General features: G+C 50.3%; 2 protein-coding genes across 2 annotated transcripts; one reads left to right on the top strand and one right to left on the bottom strand.

Moving 5' to 3' along the window:
• Positions 1-145: 145 nt before the first annotated feature.
• B0H18DRAFT_882580 (uncharacterized protein) lies at positions 146-3,282 on the top strand (the record flags this gene model as incomplete). Its single annotated transcript, XM_048040917.1, has 9 exons — positions 146-293; positions 342-847; positions 903-1,098; positions 1,162-1,390; positions 1,441-1,573; positions 1,632-1,815; positions 1,875-1,963; positions 2,018-2,551; positions 2,656-3,282. 9 exons carry the CDS (start codon positions 146-148, stop codon positions 3,280-3,282), a joined length of 2,646 nt encoding a protein of 881 aa, XP_047889114.1.
• An 8,485-nt stretch (positions 3,283-11,767) lies between these two features.
• B0H18DRAFT_957782 (uncharacterized protein) lies at positions 11,768-13,927 on the bottom strand (the record flags this gene model as incomplete). The annotated part of the gene is made up of 6 exons (XM_048042614.1): positions 11,768-11,989; positions 12,017-12,129; positions 12,187-12,392; positions 12,600-12,859; positions 12,944-13,579; positions 13,634-13,927. 6 exons carry the CDS (start codon positions 13,925-13,927, stop codon positions 11,768-11,770), a joined length of 1,731 nt encoding a protein of 576 aa, XP_047889113.1.
• Positions 13,928-20,459: the final 6,532 nt, after the last annotated feature.

Genomic DNA, 20,459 nt, shown 5'->3' with positions numbered 1-20,459 from the left:
GTGGACGTGTCACGGTACCACGAAGGGATGCGTTGGCAAAGAAAACGTACACAAAATGTTTGTATGATATTTGTCTCTGTTGCGCGCGCCTGCCAGTGTGTATGCGACTCCCTAACGTTCAATTCTACTGTATCATCCACATAGTATGCCTCGACCCCACAGCTACTGGTGCACAATATGTGCCAGATCTTTCCCTTCTCGCCGCAACTTTGCTGTACACAACTCCCGTCAACACAAGCACCCCAAGGCTGGCCTACCGAGGTTGACCTTCCGGTATCATCCTCATATCAACGGTATGTCTTTTTGTCTCATTTTCGCTGTGCTGTAGCTCACTCACGTAGGCCGACCTTGCAACTCGGAAGGTCACTTCCTTCCTCCTGGTGCACCCCCTCCGGAACCAGAGCCTATCAACTCATATGCGCCGTTTGAGAATCGGCCGGCGTTCCAGTTCGCCGAACTCATCTTCAAAAAGATACAAGCATCGCAAGGTAACATCAACGACCTACTGAGGAGTCTAGCCGCATACAATGTCACGCAAGGTGGCAGCGACCCGCCGTTCGAGGATGCTGCAGAGCTCTACGAGACGATCGATGCCATTCCGTACGGCGACGCGCCATGGACGACATTCACTGTTCAATACTCTGGACCTGTCGACGAGGAGTCGCCGTCCTGGAAGCGCACCGAATACGTCGTCCACTGTCGCAACTCCCGACAGGTCGCTCACAACATGATCGGAAACGAAGACTTCACTGGGCAATTCGATACGACTCCGTATCAGGAGTACATCACACCCGGTAAAGTATCGTTCTCGAACACGATGTCAGGGCAGTGGGCGTATAGACAGGCTGTGCGTGTATCTCATGCATTAACCTCGCTCTGACTCATGCTGTTCACAGACCAAGATCGCGCAGGATCCGGAAACTCATGGGTCAATGCTGACACCTGTCATCCTCGGCGCTGACAAGACCACTGTATCTGTCGGCACTGGCAACTCAGAGTTCCACCCGCTATACATGTCAATCGGTAATGTACATAATGCGGTCAGGCGCGCTCACAAGGACGCGATCATCCCGATTGCGTTCCTAGCGATACCGAAGGGTACGTTGTTTACCTCCGAGTCGACGCTGGCTTCTTTTGTTAATGAGATTCATGACCCCACAGCGGCACGAGGCAAGGCCGAGACTGATGAGTTTCGAACGTTCCGCAAACAATTGTACCACGCCTCAATCGCACACATCATGTCGCCGCTGCGACCTTACATGGAGACCCACGACGTTGTACGCTGCCCCGACGGACACTTCCGGCGAACAATATACGAGCTCGGGCCGTTTATTGCGGACTATCCCGAGCAAGTTCTCCTCGCAGGCATAGTGACAGGGTGGTGCCCGAAGTAAGTACACGGTCACCTGTGCTGTATGATTGCTCACTACTCCCTCGCAGATGTCTCCTTCCACCCGAAGATCTACATAAAGCCGGAGGAGAGCCGCGCTGTCTCGAGCACACCGTGGAGCTTATCAGAACATTCGATGCTGACGAAGCCTGGGTCGCATGGGGAGTCGATGCAAACATCATTGTAAGTATGAATCAACCCACACTACGCTATCTTCATAACAGCTAGCATTCGTTCGCAGCCGTTCACGACCTACTTCCCCCGCGCCGACATCTATGAGCTCATTACCCCCGATCTGCTCCATCAGCTCATCAAGGGGACATTCAAGGACCACCTCGTCGACTGGGTGGAGCAGTACCTGTACCTTGTGCATCCCAAGGCCGAGGCTCGTCGAAGAATGGACGACATTGATCGCAGGCGAGACTGTTCTCAGTGTGGATTGATCGAATCACTGATGGCCACTTGCTTACCTGTAGGATCGCAGCCGCGCCTCAATTTCCGGGGCTTCGTCGGTTTCCCGAGGGCCGGAACTTCAAGCAGTGGACTGGGAACGACTCGAAGGCGCTAATGAAAGTAAGTAAAGTAATATATTGAAGATTGAGACTGACCTCTGTTTCGTCGTGGCAGGTCTACCTTCCAGCGATACGGGGGCACGTGCCGGACGACATGGTTCGCTGCTTTGCGGCTTACCTCGACTTCTGTTACTTAGCAAGACGATCTACTCACGACGACAGTTCACTCGCGGAGATGCAAGAGGCATTAGACCGCTTCCACAGACATCGCGTCGTCTTCGAGACCGTAGGTGTACGCCCCGAGGGTTTCTCACTCCCGCGACAGCATGCTCTCGTCCACTACATCGCTAACATCCGACTCTTTGGTTCTCCGAATGGCATTTGCTCGTCAATCACCGAGTCCAAACACATCCGCGCAGTCAAGCAGCCGTGGCAACGGTCAAGTAGGAATAACCCGTTGCCCGAGATGCTTCGCACCAACCAACGGCTCGACAAGCTCAGTGCCGCACGGTCGATCTTCGCCAACCGCCACATGCTTGACGGTGATGTCCTCGCAGATGCAATGAACTTGGGGCCATTCGTAACGGAAGACGTGTTCCTTTCGGACGACAACGAGCCTGAGGATGAGGTGATGGATGTCAATGGCTATGTGGAGGGTGTCGTCGAGCTTCCGGCACGACAAGGTGAGTATCAATTATTCAATCAGAAGCTCTTTCTCAAAACACGAGTCTAGTCTATATGCGTTCTGTTGAGGACCTCGCCGCGGAATATCAGCGACCCGATCTTATGGTTTTGGTTCGCCGATTCCTATTTGATCAACTGCATGCTACGGACGAAGTCGACTCGAGCACGGTGGACCTGTCGGAGTGTCCAAGATTCCTCGGGAAGATCGCCGTGTATCGGACAGCACATGCAATGTTCTTCGCCCCGAGCGAGCTCTCCGGTGATCGTGGCATGCACCGGGAGCTGATTCGATGCAATCATTCTTGGCGCGGCCACCCTCGTTACGACACCGTTCTCATCAGCATCGACGCGGACGAGCCCAGCATGAAAGGCATGGCTGTCGGCCGTGTCATGGGGCTGATGACAATCCCATACAGTGGTGAACGCTACCCGTGCGCACTGATCGATTGGTTCGAGGTCTCGGACGATCCGGACGACGTGACGGGTATGTACGTTGTTCAGCCCGAGCTAGACAATGGACAGCAGGTATCATCTATTGTACATCTAGACAGTGTGTTTCGTGCTGTCCATCTTATGCCAGTATATGGGGATGTTTCTATGCCAATTGACTTCCATTTTTCGTATACCCTTGATGCTTTTGAATCATTCTATGTCAATAATTACAGCGACTATCATTCACATGAATCTATATTCTAGTATAAAGTATTATTCACATTGCCTCGTATCGAACTGTCTGAACCCGAGCTGTCTGAACCCGAGCTGTCTGAACCTGAGCTGTCTGAACTCGTCTGAGCTCGTCTGAACTTGTCTGATAATGTGTGAGATCTGAGGTGCTCTGGTGCTCTGAGCAGTGCATCTCAGATGGCCAGACCGTCAGGACTTGCCCAGTTTGCTGATGTAGCGGCACGCTGACCTCCAAGCGCCTCTACTCTCTCGATGGCGCCCCTCCTTCCACCGAGCACGCCCTCTATTCGGGTCGTGTGCCAACACTCGACGTCTGGCATCGTCGTCTCGGTCACGTCAACCATCGTACGATCCACAACATGGCCCGCCTCAGATCCGTTTCAGGTATGCCCATCATTCTCTCCCCACCTGCCAAATGTGAACATTGCATTCTCGGCAAGCAGACGAGAAGTGCAGTTCCTAAGGTGCGGGTGGGAGATAAGGCGAAGCGGATTCTTGGTACGGTTTTTGTGGACGTGCAGGGGCAGCAGGATGTGCGTTCAGTGTTAGGCAACCTGTATTCTATGAACATCCTCGATGATTTCACGTCACATACTTGGGCCATTCCCGTGCCCTCGAAAGTCATTCTTGAACGTTTCAAGGCTTGGGTTCTCGCTCGGGAAGTGGAGACAGGCAAGCATCTCGGCATAGTGCAAGTGGACAATGGCGAGCTCCTGTCCAACGACTTCAAAACTTGGATCGAAGGTCGTGGCTCACAATGGCGCACGACGGCGCCGCATACGTCCGCGCAGAACGGGCGCATTGAGTGGTTTCACCGCACACTGATGGATCGCGCGCGCGCCATGCGTCTTGCGGCGAATGCCCCGCCAAATCGCTGGGATGAGTTTCTAGTCACTGCGAACTACTTGTCTGTTCGCACACCGTCTTGTTCTCTCGCTCCGGGCGTGTAACGCCCCCTTACTCACGCCGTGATACGCTGCACCCAGTCTCTATTCCAGAGTGGTGCGGTATCGGTGACGAGTGTAAAGGAGCTCGAACTCCCACACTCGCTGGCGCCGTCCTTAAGGGACGGCGCCTACGCACGCAATCGTAGATACATTATATGTCCTAATTTAGTAACTACGTGAATGTAACGTAGCCACGTTACACTCTCCCCCCTTGGACCCGTCCACGGTCCACAGCAATGTACAGTAGAATAGAAAATAGAAATACAATTGGAGATGCGACGACCCGACGGTGGTAGCAAATGGTACGATGAGGACAACACTGTACTGTAGACAACGACTCGCGAGTCGCGTCAGTGAGCAGCACATCCGCCATCGTCGTCACGCATAACTCGAGGGAGTTATGCGACCTTGGATACGTAGCGGGCCAGTGGCCGCTACATGTCACGCTCCGCACCCGGGTCGTTTGCCTGAGTGTCGTCGTCCATCTCGACGTCATTGACTACATCCGTGGGGATGTAGACGTTCGCAGGGATGGGGGGCATGTCGTTGATGTGGACGACATGCTCATGGACCACGTCGCTCCCTACGGACGGGTACGTAGCATACGGCGCCGCAGTATCAATTGCCCGGCCCTCGTGCTCGTTCCTCCGACGCCGATAGAAGTCCTCGAGGAATCCTACCTCGTCCGGATGGTACCCCATCCGCGAGAACCAACGGGCGACATCAAATATAGTGATGTCGGCCAGGCTCGCGGGGAATGCGACGGTAGCCCATCCAGCTCCCAGCGGGTAAGCTCCTTCCTGTACCAGTCGTCGGTACAGGCCCGGGATGGAGAACAGCCGTCCCGTAGCGACTTCCCAAGGACGACACGACTGCGTTGTCGTTGGGGCCAATCGGCGCGTGAGGTGCAGGGCCTCAACGTCGTCGATGTTCGGCCGTCCTCCACGGTCGACTCGCATACCCAGCGGTATGCGGTCGCGATTGACGCAGTACCACTCGCGCCATTCGAGTGCCGTCGACTGGTTCGTCGGCTGGGCCAACCCGCCCCTCGACTTCTTCTTGGGCGGAGCAGTGGCCGTTCGTCCCGCCGGCGACCTGGCCCGCCGCTTGCTCGACGTCGCTCCCGTATTCGACCACGTCGCCGTGGTCGTCGACGAGGCAGCAGGGGCCATTCCCGCTGAGGGTCCTGCCGTTGAGGCCGCGGTACGACTCCCCAACGGCCCTGCGCCCGCCGTTCCGGCTGGCGGTGCGTTCGCCCGTCGTTGATGCTCCTCGCGGCTCTCCTGCATGGCCCGGGCCATGTCGCCGACCTCCTGGTCCTGCGTCCGACGGGGGGGTTGCCATTGCTGCATCAGCCAACGCGGCCCCTCAACCGCTCCTATCCTCTGGTCCACCTGGGCCTGGTGGATGAGGTCCTGCACCCGGAACCTCGCCTGCTCGTCTACCAGGGCCCGTCGATGGATGATCTCCGCCTCGGCACAACTACGAGGGATGTAGTTGTGCCACTCGCCCGCCTGCAAGACGGTCGAGTTGTCGGGGAGTGGAGCGGAAGGCGGCCAGTTTGGGGGTGCCTCCGGTGGTGCACCAGTACTCGCCAGAGTACTGGTGTTAGTCGCCCGCGCCTTGCCCTTGCCCTTCAGGCGATGGCTGACGACGGCTTTCTTGAGACGGCGACTTTCTTCGTCGGCGTCGGCGTCGGTCGGCGTCGTCGTCGTCGTCGTCATCGTCGCTCGGGTGAAAGTCGTCCCAATCCGCGGTCATTGGATCGTGCGGCTGGGCCGGTGGCATCTGCGAAGATGCCTCCGGTGTTGGCCACCTCGATGGCTGCGGGGGCAAGGCTGGGGTGGGCTGCGTCTGCGAAGACGCAGCCTGGTTGTCCTGTCGAGCCTCCTTGGCGGGCTCGTTCGTCGCTGCGGGCTTTGGCGACGGCGGAGGGGGGCTTGGCGACTGCTGGCGGTCGTCCAGTCGTCGGCGGTAGTACGCGATGTCGTCGTGGAGGTCCTCGATGTCGTCCACGAGACGGCGGGTGTGCTCGTCCCTTCATCGCACCCGGGCTTCTTCATCGGCGAGCCGCCGCCGCATCTCCTGCTCGGACTGCACGGCGTACTCCACCTGTTCGCGCAGTCTCGCGATGATTTGGTCGTTGACGACCGCCTGGTTACGCAGTGCGTCGACCAGGTCCCTCCCCCCCTGCAACCAACCCTCCTGTGTCAGAGAGTGTGCCACGTCCGCCCGCATGTGGACGGCCAGACTCTCCGTGATGCGCTGGTACTCAGCGTCGCCACCACCTCGGGGCAGGTGGTGGACGAAGGCCTCGCAGACGCTGCAGAGGCTGGTGGGGTGTGTTGCCAGCGGCGTCACGGGGAAGTACGGCACCCAGTTGGTGCCAGAGGGTGCGAGCAGCAGGCTGCTCGTGGTCGCAGTACCAAACTGGTACTGTGACGATGCGGTCGGCCGGTTACGGTCGACCTGCATCATTGTAGCCGCCTCATTGCTGAGGACGACCGGCTCGTCGAGGTGCGGGGGAACGTGCAGCTTGGACAGCGTCAGCGACGTTAGCGGCAAAGCCGACGACGGCGGCGACGTCTGTGCGGGCGCACCACCGTCAGGTGGTGCGTCCGTGGTGTTGTGAGGCGCGGTGAAGTTGTTGGTGCTCATGATGAGGCGAGGTGCGGTGAGCGGTGAGGTGGGTGGTAGTTTGAGTTGGGGAGTGGCGGCAGCAAGAGTTGTGGCTTTGTTGGCGCCTGCCGCGGTCACCTGACTCCGAGCAGCGCGTCCGTGCCCAATCCGGTAAGAAGTCCCGCCCTCGAGCGTCTCCAGCCACCAGCTGCCGCAGCCACGACCACCACCTCGGTGGTCGTGCCGCCCTGCCTGGCCATCGCGCACCACCACTTTGCAGTGGTGGTACGTCTACTTGGGACTCTTCTTTGGGAGAGTTCGCCATGATTTGGCGCCATGTAAGGTGAGGTACTCGTCGAGTGCCGCTAAGTCCTTGCAGTGGGCGTACGGCTCCCAGGATGTGTCGCCGAGCGTCCATCGGACGTGGAATTCGACACGGTTGCCGTCCCATCGATGACCCAGTATATCGTCGACCAGCCATTCCTGCTGGTCGTCGTTGCCGAAGTCGTAGAACGACTTGGCTTCCCGGTTAGGGAACAGACCGTCATCGTTGGGTTCATGTCTCCTAAGCAAGGAGACATGGAACATCGGGTGTATGCGCCGGTCCTTCAATTCCTGCGGCAACTCCAACGTATAGTTGGAGGTGCTTGGATTGCACGCCGTCACTGTATACGGCCCAATGAATTTGGGCATCAGTTTCCGAGCACGACCCTTGGGTAGTGCTAGGTTCTGCGTGCTCAGGTACACTTGAGATCCTGTGTGGAACTCTGGTTCCTCTTGTCGATGTTTGTTCGCGTGGAACGTTTGGTGTACACAACTCTCAATTAGAGTGTCGTGTGCCATTTCCAGATAGTGCCGTGCTCGCTGGGCAAATTCACGGACTCCTGAGTACTTGGAGTCCGTGGAGAATCTGGCCATCATGCGGGGCATGTACCCGTAGTTCAACTTGAACGGCGCGAATCCAGTGGATGCACTGGATGCTGAGTTGATAGCGAACTCCGTGAGGGGTAAGCTATCTACCCAGTCGAGTTGGTCCGGTGAGACCATTGACCGCATTATCTGGGATACCGAACGTATCGCACGCTCAGTCATGCCATCCGTCTGAGGATGGAAAGACGTCGACATGAGTAACTTCACTCCTAGGAGCCTATGAACTTCACGCCAGAATTTTGACGTGAATTTCGTGTCTCGGTCGGAGACTATGGACTCAGGGAGTCCATGTAGTCGTACTATCTCGCGAACGTATAGTTCAGCGAGTTCGGCGGCCGTAGTCGTCGTTTTGATAGGTATGAGGTGTACCATGGACGTGAGGCGGCATACGACTACCCACAGGTAGTCGTACCCATTGACTTGCGGGAACGGTCCTACGAAATCCATGGACATGGAAATCCATGGCCTCGTAGGAATTGGTAGCGAGTGCAACCACCCTGCTTGTAGGTGGTTGCGCGGTTTCGCCATCTGACATGTTCCGCACGTTACGCAGAACATGTCGACATCCTTACCTATTCTCGGCCACCAGTACCAACGTCTGATGTATTCTGATGTTTTCTGCGGCCCGAAGTGCCCCAGTGTGGTGTGTGCGTGGTCGATCACTACCTCAGTGAGCGACCGTCGTTTCAACGGCACCCTCGGTACACATAGAACCTCCACTCCTTGGCGGTTCTTTGTGTAGATCAGACCGTCGCGCACTGCGAATGTCTTGAAGTGCTGGGGAGTCTCCAGCACTTTACGAAACGTATGGTCATTTCGGTACCCCGACTTCACTGTCTTGATGAAGTCGACGTCTCGTTCCACCTTCGTCCGCAAGGGTGGTCCCGACGTCAATGCCTCAGCCACCGTCGGGTCGCTGAGGTCGATAGCTTCATTGCTAATGTCCTTGTTCTGCGCCGCAGCCATTGCTGCTGCCTCAGCTTCACGTTCGTGACACTTCTCGTCCAACCCTTGAGCCGCCATCTGTCCCATTCTCAGTTCGAGAATGCGATTGGAAGGCAGATCGTCTCGCATGGGGTCGAGCCGTTCGTCCGCATTCACCATGTGGTGAATGGGGATCACGTCGTCCGGCGTGTTGTTCTCGTAGTACCTTGACAAACAGTCGGCGACCTTGTTGTCACTGCCTTTGATGTATGATATCGTACAGTCAAAGCGGGAGATGTACTCATACCATCGAACCTGCCGGTTCGATGGATTGGCGACGCCGTTGAAGAACGTCAGGGCCTTATGGTCCGTGACAATATTGACCTTTCGGCCAAGCAGCTTGTCCTCCCATTTGAGGAGGGCTTCCATAATTCCGAGTGCCTCCTGCTCGTACGTATGGTACGCGCGTTGCGCACTCGAGAACTTCTTGGATAGGAACCCTGCAGGTCGACACGTCTGCCACTCGGGTCCTTGACCATAGACGGCTCCGACTCCGAAGACGGAGGCGTCTGTGATGACCCAGATGGGCTCATCGACCTTCGGGTCGATGGGCTTGAGTATGGGTGCGCGACTGGCGAGTGCTTTGATGGCTTCAAAGCACTTGACCGCGAAAGAAATGTCTGGACGAGTACTGAGCATAGCATACATGATGCTGCCAATAATGCTCTGGTAGCGGGTACGGAAAACCTCAGATGCAGTGTGTCCTGGACAGCCTGCAGTCCAATGATGGGGCAGCAAAGCAGGACAGTTTTATGGTGCATATCTACTGCTACCACTTTGAGAACAACCCCACTGACTGCATGGTCAATCACAACGCAAGCCAGGACATACATCAATTAGATGGGAGGCATCTACATGAGGGCAGTAGGCTGTTATGCAAGCAATTTATATACATGCAAGAACAATGGAGCAGAGAGGTCAATTGAATGGTCAAAGCAAGGTAACATAGGACAAATCCATCCAAGATGTGACAAAGGATTAAAGAACCTGATAAACAGTGACTGTACCTTTATTTCCAGTACATATCACTACTTAGGTGGGGAGACCACAAGATTTGGGGGATAGCAAGTCTGCATATACAAATGCACATCACAACACAGAGGGGATAGTGATGCCATGGGCAGAGCCTTTTGAAATTCACCATATCCCAATGGGTCACCCCAATGTTACTGTGGGTCAACATTGAGCAGAAACTCAGGGTAGACAACAATTTAACTGAAACACAGGCAAGATGTGGCATTGTGCAATGAATATGAATAGTCTGCCACATAGACTAGCCTCAGAGAAGAGGAACATATTAGGTTGATTTACTAATCTTATCACTGAATACTGCCTTATGTCACAGGTTTTTCACCAACATATGATAAATAGGGCTGGGGGATGAACATGACCAGCCCATGATGTGGACATTTTCATTGAGAACTTAATGCATTGCTACTTAGTAAGTGACACAACTGGGACCATGATTTCTTATAAAGAGCATGATCATAGCCCTACTACTATATCGGGCCGGGATCTCGGCCACCTTAGCACTCGACAAGCCCTCCTTACTGTGTATGGGCCGTAATGCCCTAGATCCTTGTTCAGAGGTATGCTAGAACACCTCAGGAATACAAGAAAAATAATAGAAAAAATTCAGCATCATTGAGTGGAGCTCAGTACACAGATTTCTCGTTGAGAGTAGGGTGAGCCACACAGACTAGGAAGTCGGCCACACCCTTGGAAATAGCTCACTACATTGAAGAGGCCCATCTGCATGGACTGTAATCCTTGAAGATATATTCAAGTATATGATTCTGATTATTTCTAGGCCGCAATGCGCCAGAATCCGAGTGAGGTACCCAGTCATGGGCGAGGGGTTCGGGATCCCAAGCCACTGCTTACCAAAAATGGGTATCATCGGACAAGATGATTTTTCCTGCACCCGGATCTTGGTGTATTGGCTTGAAAGTTTGTACAGGCAGTAAAGGAATGTATAGAATCATGATACAATTTATTTCATGGCTGTAGAGTAGGTGGTAATTGGATGAGACTCGAGTGACCGACTACCTAGGGTGGCCGAGATCCTGACCCGATATAGTACATCGCTGAAATCCTGGATTTAGTGAATCAACTAACAATGCATCTATGCTAAATGTAAAACTGGAACTGCAGGTCTAGTGTTCATCTCAAAAGGGCCTTGTCACAGTATCCATACTGATCCTTCTTATGCTATCAGGAGTGGCCATGTCACAGATGCCTAGCAAAAGATTAAAGTAAACAATATCACTGGCTGTCCAACATGGACAATTACATGGTAAGATTCAGTCTGGTCATATTTTGTATTTCAGCTCATGAATACATGGCACTGGAGTAGCTATCATTGTGAGTTAGAAAGATGAGGTCAGCATGATGGCACCCACACTGTAATGCACTTGTTGTCATCATTTTGACAACTTCAGCAGTCTATGTATACACAGCACAGACTATCTGACTAGCAGTTACCATATTCTACTGTTGAGCTCGGAATTTATTCCGCATTTCTGCGAATTATTCTGAGCTCCATTGCCCTGTCCAAGTCGTGGAATGTGTCCTGGTGTGTTCTCCTTTATTCTACATGGACACCATCACTATACCGTGCATACTGTACATTTTCCGACGTCATTCCCTTCAGTCTACCATTTTCCATAATGTTTGCATCTTCAGGGATTTGAACCCTTGCACTCATCCGGTTTTTTCACTGCTTCGTTGATTTCGACTTTGTGGCTGTTTCTACTGTACAGTTATGGTCACCTTACGTAACGCACACCGTAGACAGTCCGCCTTGTCGAGCTCTAAGTCCCTAAGACTTTACAGAGCTCGACTTAGGCCTTTGGAATTGCTCTGAGGCGCACTGCAGCCAACATCTACTGCAGGATTAGCACTGCAGTAGTCCATGGGTCACATGGGTTCATGGGTCAGATTTTGGCTACCCATACCCATACCCATGCATATCCATACCCATGACCCACATGGGTTATCCATACCCATGCAATGCACTACTGAAGTATAATCCGAACACCAGCGACAAGTTTGCAGAAGTTCTCCCAGTATTCTGTCGGCATTATCCCATGCAGAAGTGCTGGACCGAGTCCGTACATCCAATGCAGGAACTCCCAGCACTTGTAACCACTCGAGATCTTCTCGGCTGGATTGCGTGGCGGGCGGTCGAAGGACCCTGGAAGATATACCCTCACCACTGCAACCTGCTTTTCATGGTGCTGCCACACATCTCCAATGAGACATACCCAGCCCCATGACACCTTGTTATCGCTGTTACCCGCGTCGCAGTTGATCGTGCCCCGGAGTAGTTTTTGCATGAGGCCGGTGATATTCAGCCCAGTTAGATGCATGATATCACCTGGGAAAAGACACAGGATAGGGAGTGTGCAACCACGCACCAGGCCAGAGAAGATACTTGGCTTTGAGATCCCTGTATCAAGTCGCTGCACCCGGTAGTCGGTAGCTGAGAAAGATGCCTGTACGCAAAGGACATTGTGTTCATAATCAATGGGCGATGCTTCGAGTACGTCTGAGGGATCGTAGTCAGGATGATCACATCCAGACTCATCATAATTGTCGGGCTTCGCGCAGACAGAGTAGTAGTGTGATCCACCAGGTTTCCTGCATCCAGTACAATCACATCACAGGCGACATCCTCTCTTTCCATGGTGTCCTACATAGCCTGTCAGTTCAGGTGCCCCAACTGCATCCGCTTCAGCGAGGATGATACGGGGACGCAATCAAAATGTGACACGCCGTGCTGCATCCCAGATGACCAGCCCTTCATTCTGCAAGGCAGCAGCATGATGGAGACCAGTATAGAGATACAAGTCGGAGTTTTTGGGCTTCAGCGGGCCAGGCACGATTGCGCCTTGGAAGAGCTGCTTCTTTTTGAAGCGTAGGTCAGGGAAGACATCAACCAGGATCCATATATAGATCCAACAATTTGATGCCTTGTGCTCGTAGAGCTGGGCCCCATCCATAGAGAAGATGAGGCACACATCATCCGGTTTGATATCGCCACACTGGTAGGCATCCCAGAAGTCCGACCCGTAAGGTATATCCTCAATGATGTCCAATTTGCCCATCTAGCGCAGCTCCACAAAGATGTTGTCCATGACATTCCTGTGATATGCCATGTTCTCTGCACCCTCAGGGGATCGAAAGTGCACCTGAATTTGAGGGCCGATAGGAAACGTACTGAACTGCTGTCGCGCCTTCTTCTTGCCAGTTGAAGCGAGAAGTGCGGGATCGTAGCAGGGCTCGCTGCAGTAAGGGCACGTCTCAGTGTATGCAAGACAACTGTTGATGCACATGTCCTCGAGGATCACAACAACCCCCGAGAGCTCAGCGACCTTCTTCTTGACAAGGTGGTGAGAGAGGACGTCGCACTCGGCGAAGCGCTCGAGGATCACGTCGTGTATGCCATCGTAGATCTTCTCGGATCCATCGGTGTCTGCAAGATATAGCTTGATGGACAGTTGTTTGTCGGGACTGAGGTCAGGACTCTCGGTTATGGGATTTTGCAACTGTGAGATGTTGTCTGCGTCAAGCCTCTCGTCTGCGAGACAAGGATTCAACCAGAGTTTATGGATGAATTTGAGGGCTGTGTCAACTGCTGGTATGTATGATGACGGCATGGCGTCCCCTACAGGTGGCTGGTGTACAGGCTGGTCTTGGCCAGGTTCGCCTGCCTGACCACTTGGACCGCCATTGGCTGCCGCCTGCACCGGCGGACCACCTTCGGGGGGCTCCTCTGCTGACTGCGGGTCCGCGCGCTGATCTGCGTTTGGCACAACAGAAGTGTCCTAGAAATGATACACGAGTTAGTATGTTCAAAACATATACAACCAGTGACATACCTCTGGTTCTACATCCACAGAGTTCCCGGCCATCTCCTCCTTCGAGAGCTGTCCCGGTACAGAGACACCCTCTGCAACCGGATCTGGGATGTCCCTCGCCTCATCCGTGGGAACCCTGTCCGACTCGGATGCAGGTGCTGCTGTGCCACCTGCCTGTGCCGGAATCTGTTCATGCTGCATAGATTGCAGGCCACTGTTGTTGTTGTCGTGTTTGCGCAAACACTTCAGCGGAGTAGCGCGCAAAGGATCTGGAAATGCCTTAGCAGTTCCCCCAATAAGTAAACTGGTAAACATATCATGTGACTGGCAGTTTGGTGGGCCATTGCTCCAAGCGCTCACACACTGTAGGGCCTATATAGCCTCAGCCAGTAACAAATCATAGTATACATAGTATGCTCATCTGATAGCCCTTCATTCAGAGAGTATACAGAAATTCTATTGAGTGTATACAGTGGCTGGCTAACCCAGGAAATGCAAAGCAAAAAAATGCACATGTGCCTCTGCAGATTCAATCTGCCTGTTCATGACTCAAATATGGTCTATATGTACACTGCAATGTATATGTCTAGTTCAGACACTGTGGACTACTCAGTAGCTTCAATAATACAGGTAACAAGGACTTTAATGGGTAATCTGAGCATCTTTTGCCATATTATGGCCCTTGCATACAATGTAATGGTAACCATTGCAGCTCAAGGCAATCATATACTTGTCTTTGATGTGTCTGTATATTTCATAGATTTTCTGCATTTCTCTGAGCCCTACATGCCCCTGTTTGTGTATGATTCCTCTTTGGGAATGTGACATACTCCATATGGTAATTATGCATCCACTACTGGCTTTGTCTTGCTCACAGACACAATCTAGGGATACATACCTGAATGTGTACTTACACTACCATCTTATAGGGTTGTCCAGTACATGAGCAGTTCCAAAAGTGAAGTAGCAGGCTTTTATAAGCTCACTGGGGCCACAGCAACCATCTTACCAGGTTATTGAGAATGCTATCTTATCTGACGTAAACCCATGCCATATACAGCTTCATTCACATTGCCTGGATCATTTTGAATATTGTCTCAATTTTCCGCTTTTTTCTGAGTCTAAACAAGCTCTCTTAAGCACAGTAACAGTCGGCACTTACATCGCTTACTAAGCGCCCATCAAGCGCCCAGATGCCGTTCGGAGGTGCATCCGTGCGGAAATTTGGCACGGTTGCACCTCCGAACGGCACGAGAGGGATGTCGAGCTGCTCTGATTGGTGCAACAAGCCCTTTTCTGCCCTAATCAGGCAGGCTGGCGAGGTTTTGAGCTGAGTTTGAATCTCAGCCACAGGCTCCTTAGTGGCACTGTACCTGCTGTACTGTGGCCCCACTAAAATGCGGAAAATTCCCAAAATAATCTCTGTGATAGGTATGATGTCATAGAGTCTATAGCTGCTGTGACTTGCCCATTACCTTCACTGGTCATGGCACAATTCACAAAACAAAAAAACATGCAAATGCCTCTGTGCACATGAGTGCATCCCTTTTCACCTCAATAGTCTCTCTTTTGAAGCCTATATGCTGCCCACAGATTCTCTGACATCTCAAACCTGCTAAATAGGGTAGCTGACCTTCCAAAAATGGTAATTTTGCTTAACCTGCTCAGTCTGGGCTCACAAAATGCAGATAAAATCAGGGAATATTATGTGTAATCAGACTCATCTGTATTGCCTTGTATATGAAGGCAATTCATCTTGTATGGAGGCCCCCACAATATATCACTAGTATGACTTGCCCAGTTGGTTGAAATTCAGGAAACAGAGAAACACATGCATGACTGTGTGGCATTTGACTGGGATACACTGACTGAAATCTAATCAACTCTTATAGAGGTTATAGAGATGATAAACTCATTTGATAGCCCATCATTTCAAGGGTTAATCATACATTGGAGGAATGAAGAACAAAGGACAACATTTAGAGAATCACAAGTGACTGTGCAGATATGAATGGCTTGTTGTCTCTGAAACACATTGCCTATGACCTGTATAGATATGTGCATAGTTTACAATGCATGGATGTGTCTGGAAGTTGCACAGCACAGCTATTGGTGGGGAAAAATGGTAATAACATGCATGTTTTGATGTCTCAGCACTGGAATGACTATATAGGGAATCTTCTCCACTTGTAAATATGCTCAGGTATGCTCCACATATATCCTGGAATATTATCTGATTAATCTGCATTTTCTTGACCCCAAAACAAGTGAATTGTGCTGCAGTAACAGTGTGCACTTACATCGCTTACTAAGCGCTCGATTAAGCGCCCATTGCCGAAGCGGAGTCGTCGACAGGCCGGAATTCCGGCCTGTTGACGACTCCGGTCACTCAAAGGGGATTTTGGAGCACTCCCATTGGCTGAAATGGTGACAAATGTTCCCTTTTAAAGTAATCTTTCAGTCTCAGCTCTTCATGCCGAGTTTTTTGATGGCTTCAAGCCACACTAACTGAGCTCTTACTAAAACCCCATTAAATGCAGAAAAATCCCAAAATATTGCTTCTCCATGGAATGCCCCTTGAGTACTGACAAGGGTGCCCAGATTAGGTGTTCTTGTTGTTTTTCACAGAGTACTGACCTTGGCAAGTGATACTGGGGATATAAGCAAATGTTGGTGTGTGTATGATGCTTGTACAAGACAGTTCCACATGTATGGGCTATGTGAGGTGGAGGATATCAAACATACAAAACTGCCATATATGGTTAGTCCCCTGCCCATTTGGGAAGTTGGCCATGCATGGCCTCTGCAGGACTGGATAAATAGCAGGAAAATAAGAGAAAAATTAGATAGTACTATGGATTTGTATTGGGTTGACTGTTGAGGCCATATGGCAGAAAACATAATAATGCAGAGTTTCCCATGCATAGCCTGATACAAGCCACTCTTTCAATGAGTCTTGGTCCATCTTGTAAGCACCATTATCACCTGGAATTCTCAGGGACTGGCAGCTCCAGACAGGATCCTAGGCTATTCTGTTCAGTTCAACTCTTCAATAGGCCCTGCAAAGGCAGGCTATTGGGCTGAGTTTGAATGCAAGCCACAAGCTCATTAGTGACAATGTATTTGCTGTGCTATGGTCTCCCAAAAAATCAAAAACAATTGGGAATATTCCCAGTCATGTATATGATGTCAGAGAGGCTGTACATAGTATGCCTTCCCATGGACTCATATAAACATGGCACCCACCATTCACAAAGCAAAATAAAATACATATTCCTCTGTACACACTGGTTCTTTCACTTTGTGTTTCCTGTGATGCTTGCCAACTGCCTATGGATTGTGTGGCTATATGAGACCTGAATGAAACCTGCCATATGTGGTACCTGACCTTCTCAAAATGGAAAGTCCGAGTTATCTGCTGTGTCTGGGCTCAGAAAATGCGGATAAAACAAGGGAATATTCTGTATGATTCCACTCACCTTGTACTGCTTGCTATAAGTATTGATTGGCTCATGTCTAAACCCTTTGGCAGGCAATGGCATATGCAGAAAATGAAGAACACCTGTGGCACAAAGGCCACAGTTAATGCTGAGTATGTTCATAATATTGGCTCTGTCTCACATGTGAATGGCATAGCTATCAATATTATGGGTTCACAGAGCTTTATGACACTGTACTGATCCTAGAAAGTGATAGAAAGACATTGTACAAGTTGTGTTGTGCATCTACTACTGTTGCTAGAAAGTCTATAGGCTAGCAATGTCATAAAGTAGGGACACCACACATAGGTGATCAAATGCTTTGATGGTCTCTGCAATGCTAGATAAATGGTAGGAAATGAGATAAAATCAGATGATCCCATGACATTATATTGTGCTGAATGTTGTAGGCCAATGCATGACAGTACATCTCAGATGTGCTAATGCAGAGTTCACAGCCTGATGTCTGCCGCTCTATTGTCCCAGTCCAGTATAAGCATGTCTTTGACTGATTGTATCAATATGAAGCAGTGCCAATTATACAGTATGATGGTGCTATGCTTGGTTGTTAATTGCTCATATAATTTTTGCCTGGGGCATATCTAATGTCTGTATGCACTACCATCATCCTATTCTCATGCAATGGCCCTTGGTATGTGAAGATAGAATAGGCAGCTCTTGGCTTGTTCATATGGGCAAAAATGTATTGACAGTGGTGTCTGTTTGTGCAATGTCTACTATCACTCATATTGCAGTGTATGCCGTGATTTCTTCCTGATTGGGCTCAGAAGAAGTCATGGTTGCCATGGAAATAATGCAGACTTGCATTGCTTACTAAGCAACAGTGAAGAGGCCATATTACAATGGACTTCTGAGCCAATATATGGCTGTCCTTTTATGGATCTCTAGTCAATAATATGACTTTGGGAGTGCTCACATTTGCTGCAGCTGTTTCCTTTTACATGTGATGATAAAATATCAGCTACTCATGTTGGGTCCTTTCATGTTATATGGAAAGTGGAAATATAACACTTTAGACCCAGGTGTGAACATGTGTGATATTTGAACAGCATTGGAAATTTGTGGCACTGTGCCTACCAGTACACCATTTGGCAGTTGATCCTGGGTGGTATCTGCCATGCCCAAGGAATGTCAACATGAGAAATATAGTGCGTAATCCAAATATAGTACCATACATTGTATGTGCACACAAAATAATGAACAGTCAGCCAGAAAATGACACTGGTGATTATCTTGGGAGTATGTCTGAAGATATAGAATCCTTGGACTTATGATCAGAGAGCATGACCATTGATAGTAGGCATTACTAGAATACCCAGGAAAGGCCCATGTGCAAGTCTTAGTATGCAGTCTGTTGTTAGGGACAAGGCATTGAAAACCCTTTTTCTACAAGAAATTCCATAGATATGGTCTTTGAATAGGGTAGGCAGCAGGAATTGTTATCACTCCTGGGCTTTGTTATCTTTATTGTAGATCCTTTTAATGGACTTCATTTGGGGTTCACAATGCTTTCTGACCAGATTTCAGTGATCTTTTGTTCCCACATTGTTATTATTTGTGGCACCTATTGGTGTATGTTCTGACTGGACTATTACTAAGTTTCTAGTGCTCTCCTTAGACCCCTTGTGACCAGATGCTTTGAAAGATATTACTGGGGTTCTATTAGCTCAGACTATGTTATCTATTGATATATTATCCCAGCTGGCAGGCAATCTATGAGTGACTAGTGTTCATAAGGCTGTGCTAGTGTTTCAGGACAACATGCAAGTGGTGTGTCATGAATCACAGAGCACATCCTTGATGATCAGTGAGAATTATTGGCTCATCTACCCTTGCCTTACAATGAGCCTGTGAGCTTATTGTGCATCTTGAATGGCCTTGGAAAGTGGTGTACTGAGTCTTCTACTATTTTGTAGGATTCTATGAAGTATTTTATGTAGCTAAAAGGCTGTGCATAAATGCACAAAAGGAGCATCCCTATGAGCAAGTCCAAACATTTATCTCATCTACCACTTGCTTCTGTACTCTTATGCCAGTGTACCTTCAATTCATCAGTGATCAATCCTGCCCATGACTCTATCAGTCTTGATGTCACTTACTATGGTGATACATTGCTTCACATTGTACTACATGAGCCCATTACTATTGACTCAGGAGCTGAGCTCCAATCCAGTAACATACCTTAGTATGGCTTTGTACTACTGGTCAGTGTCTGGTAACTGTTCACTTATGGTGAGAGCAAACTGCACATTCTTTGGTTGTATTCCTTGTATAACACATCAATTCTTGACAGGCCTTTTTCAGAATTCCTTACTGGTATACTTCTCCTCTGTATATTGGTTCCATCCTCCACTGTTAATTGGTTGGACTTGGGGAAGTACTGTTAACAGTCTACTGAAAGACATCCTTTGGTATCAGAATTTCTCTGATCAAGGGCTAATACTTGTACAACAGCACTGACAGCAAGTCCCAACTGAGTAGTGGTTACTGTAGTCAACCCCCCAGACTGCCCTTCCTTGAGTTCTAGTTGATCTAGAGGCTCTCCTTACTTCTTTGCAACATTCCCAAGCTATTTGCTCTATGTTACTATCAATACAAACCAGTAACACTGCGCATTAGTATTCAGATCATATTGATAAGCAACTTGGCAATTTACCAAGTAAGAAACAGATCCATAATGTCTGTTCCTCATGATTGCAAGCTATGATCCTCATATTACAACAACCTAATAAATTAGCAGGCTACTCTGAAGTGCAAAATGTGGAAGATATGTCAGTACTCTATGCATAGACAATATACTAGCAGTCTTACCAAGCATGACTTCTGATGTGGGCAGCATGAAGTTGTTCATAATTTGACATGTATCCTACCAAAGGGATCGTACTGCCAGCTATGGCCCTCTCCCCAGCAAGTCCTGCAGAGGTTTGGAATCAGACATCTCCGGAGACTTGATCACCGACTGGAAGAGACTCCAGACGAATGCCGTGTCGGGTGTACCAAATGCTGATTTAAGGGCCGCCCACATTTCCTTAGCGGTCTTGAGTTCACCACTAGATCCCTCGAGCAAATGATGCATTGAGTGATCAGTCCGCATAAATAGAACACCCTGAGCACGGGCATTCTGTTTCTTGTACTCTGTGTCAGTAGTTACTGTTGCAACAACAGTGGGCCAGGCCTCTATGAATATTAAATAACCGCGCATAGCGGCAGACCAGTCAGCGTATTGGGACACTGAAGAGAACTTAGGGATATTGTCTGGCTTGACGTCACCCATGGCAGCGGATAAGAGGATAAATTTGCCTTGTGTGTCAGGTGAAGAAGGAGGTTCTGGTGTAAATAACTCGAAG

Source organism: Fomitopsis serialis (genome assembly GCF_022376445.1).
Source record: "Fomitopsis serialis strain Sig1Antser10 chromosome Unknown B0H18scaffold_85, whole genome shotgun sequence".
NCBI classification, from domain to species: Eukaryota; Fungi; Basidiomycota; class Agaricomycetes; order Polyporales; family Fomitopsidaceae; genus Fomitopsis; species Fomitopsis serialis.
This window is presented reverse-complemented; position numbering and strand designations above follow the sequence as displayed.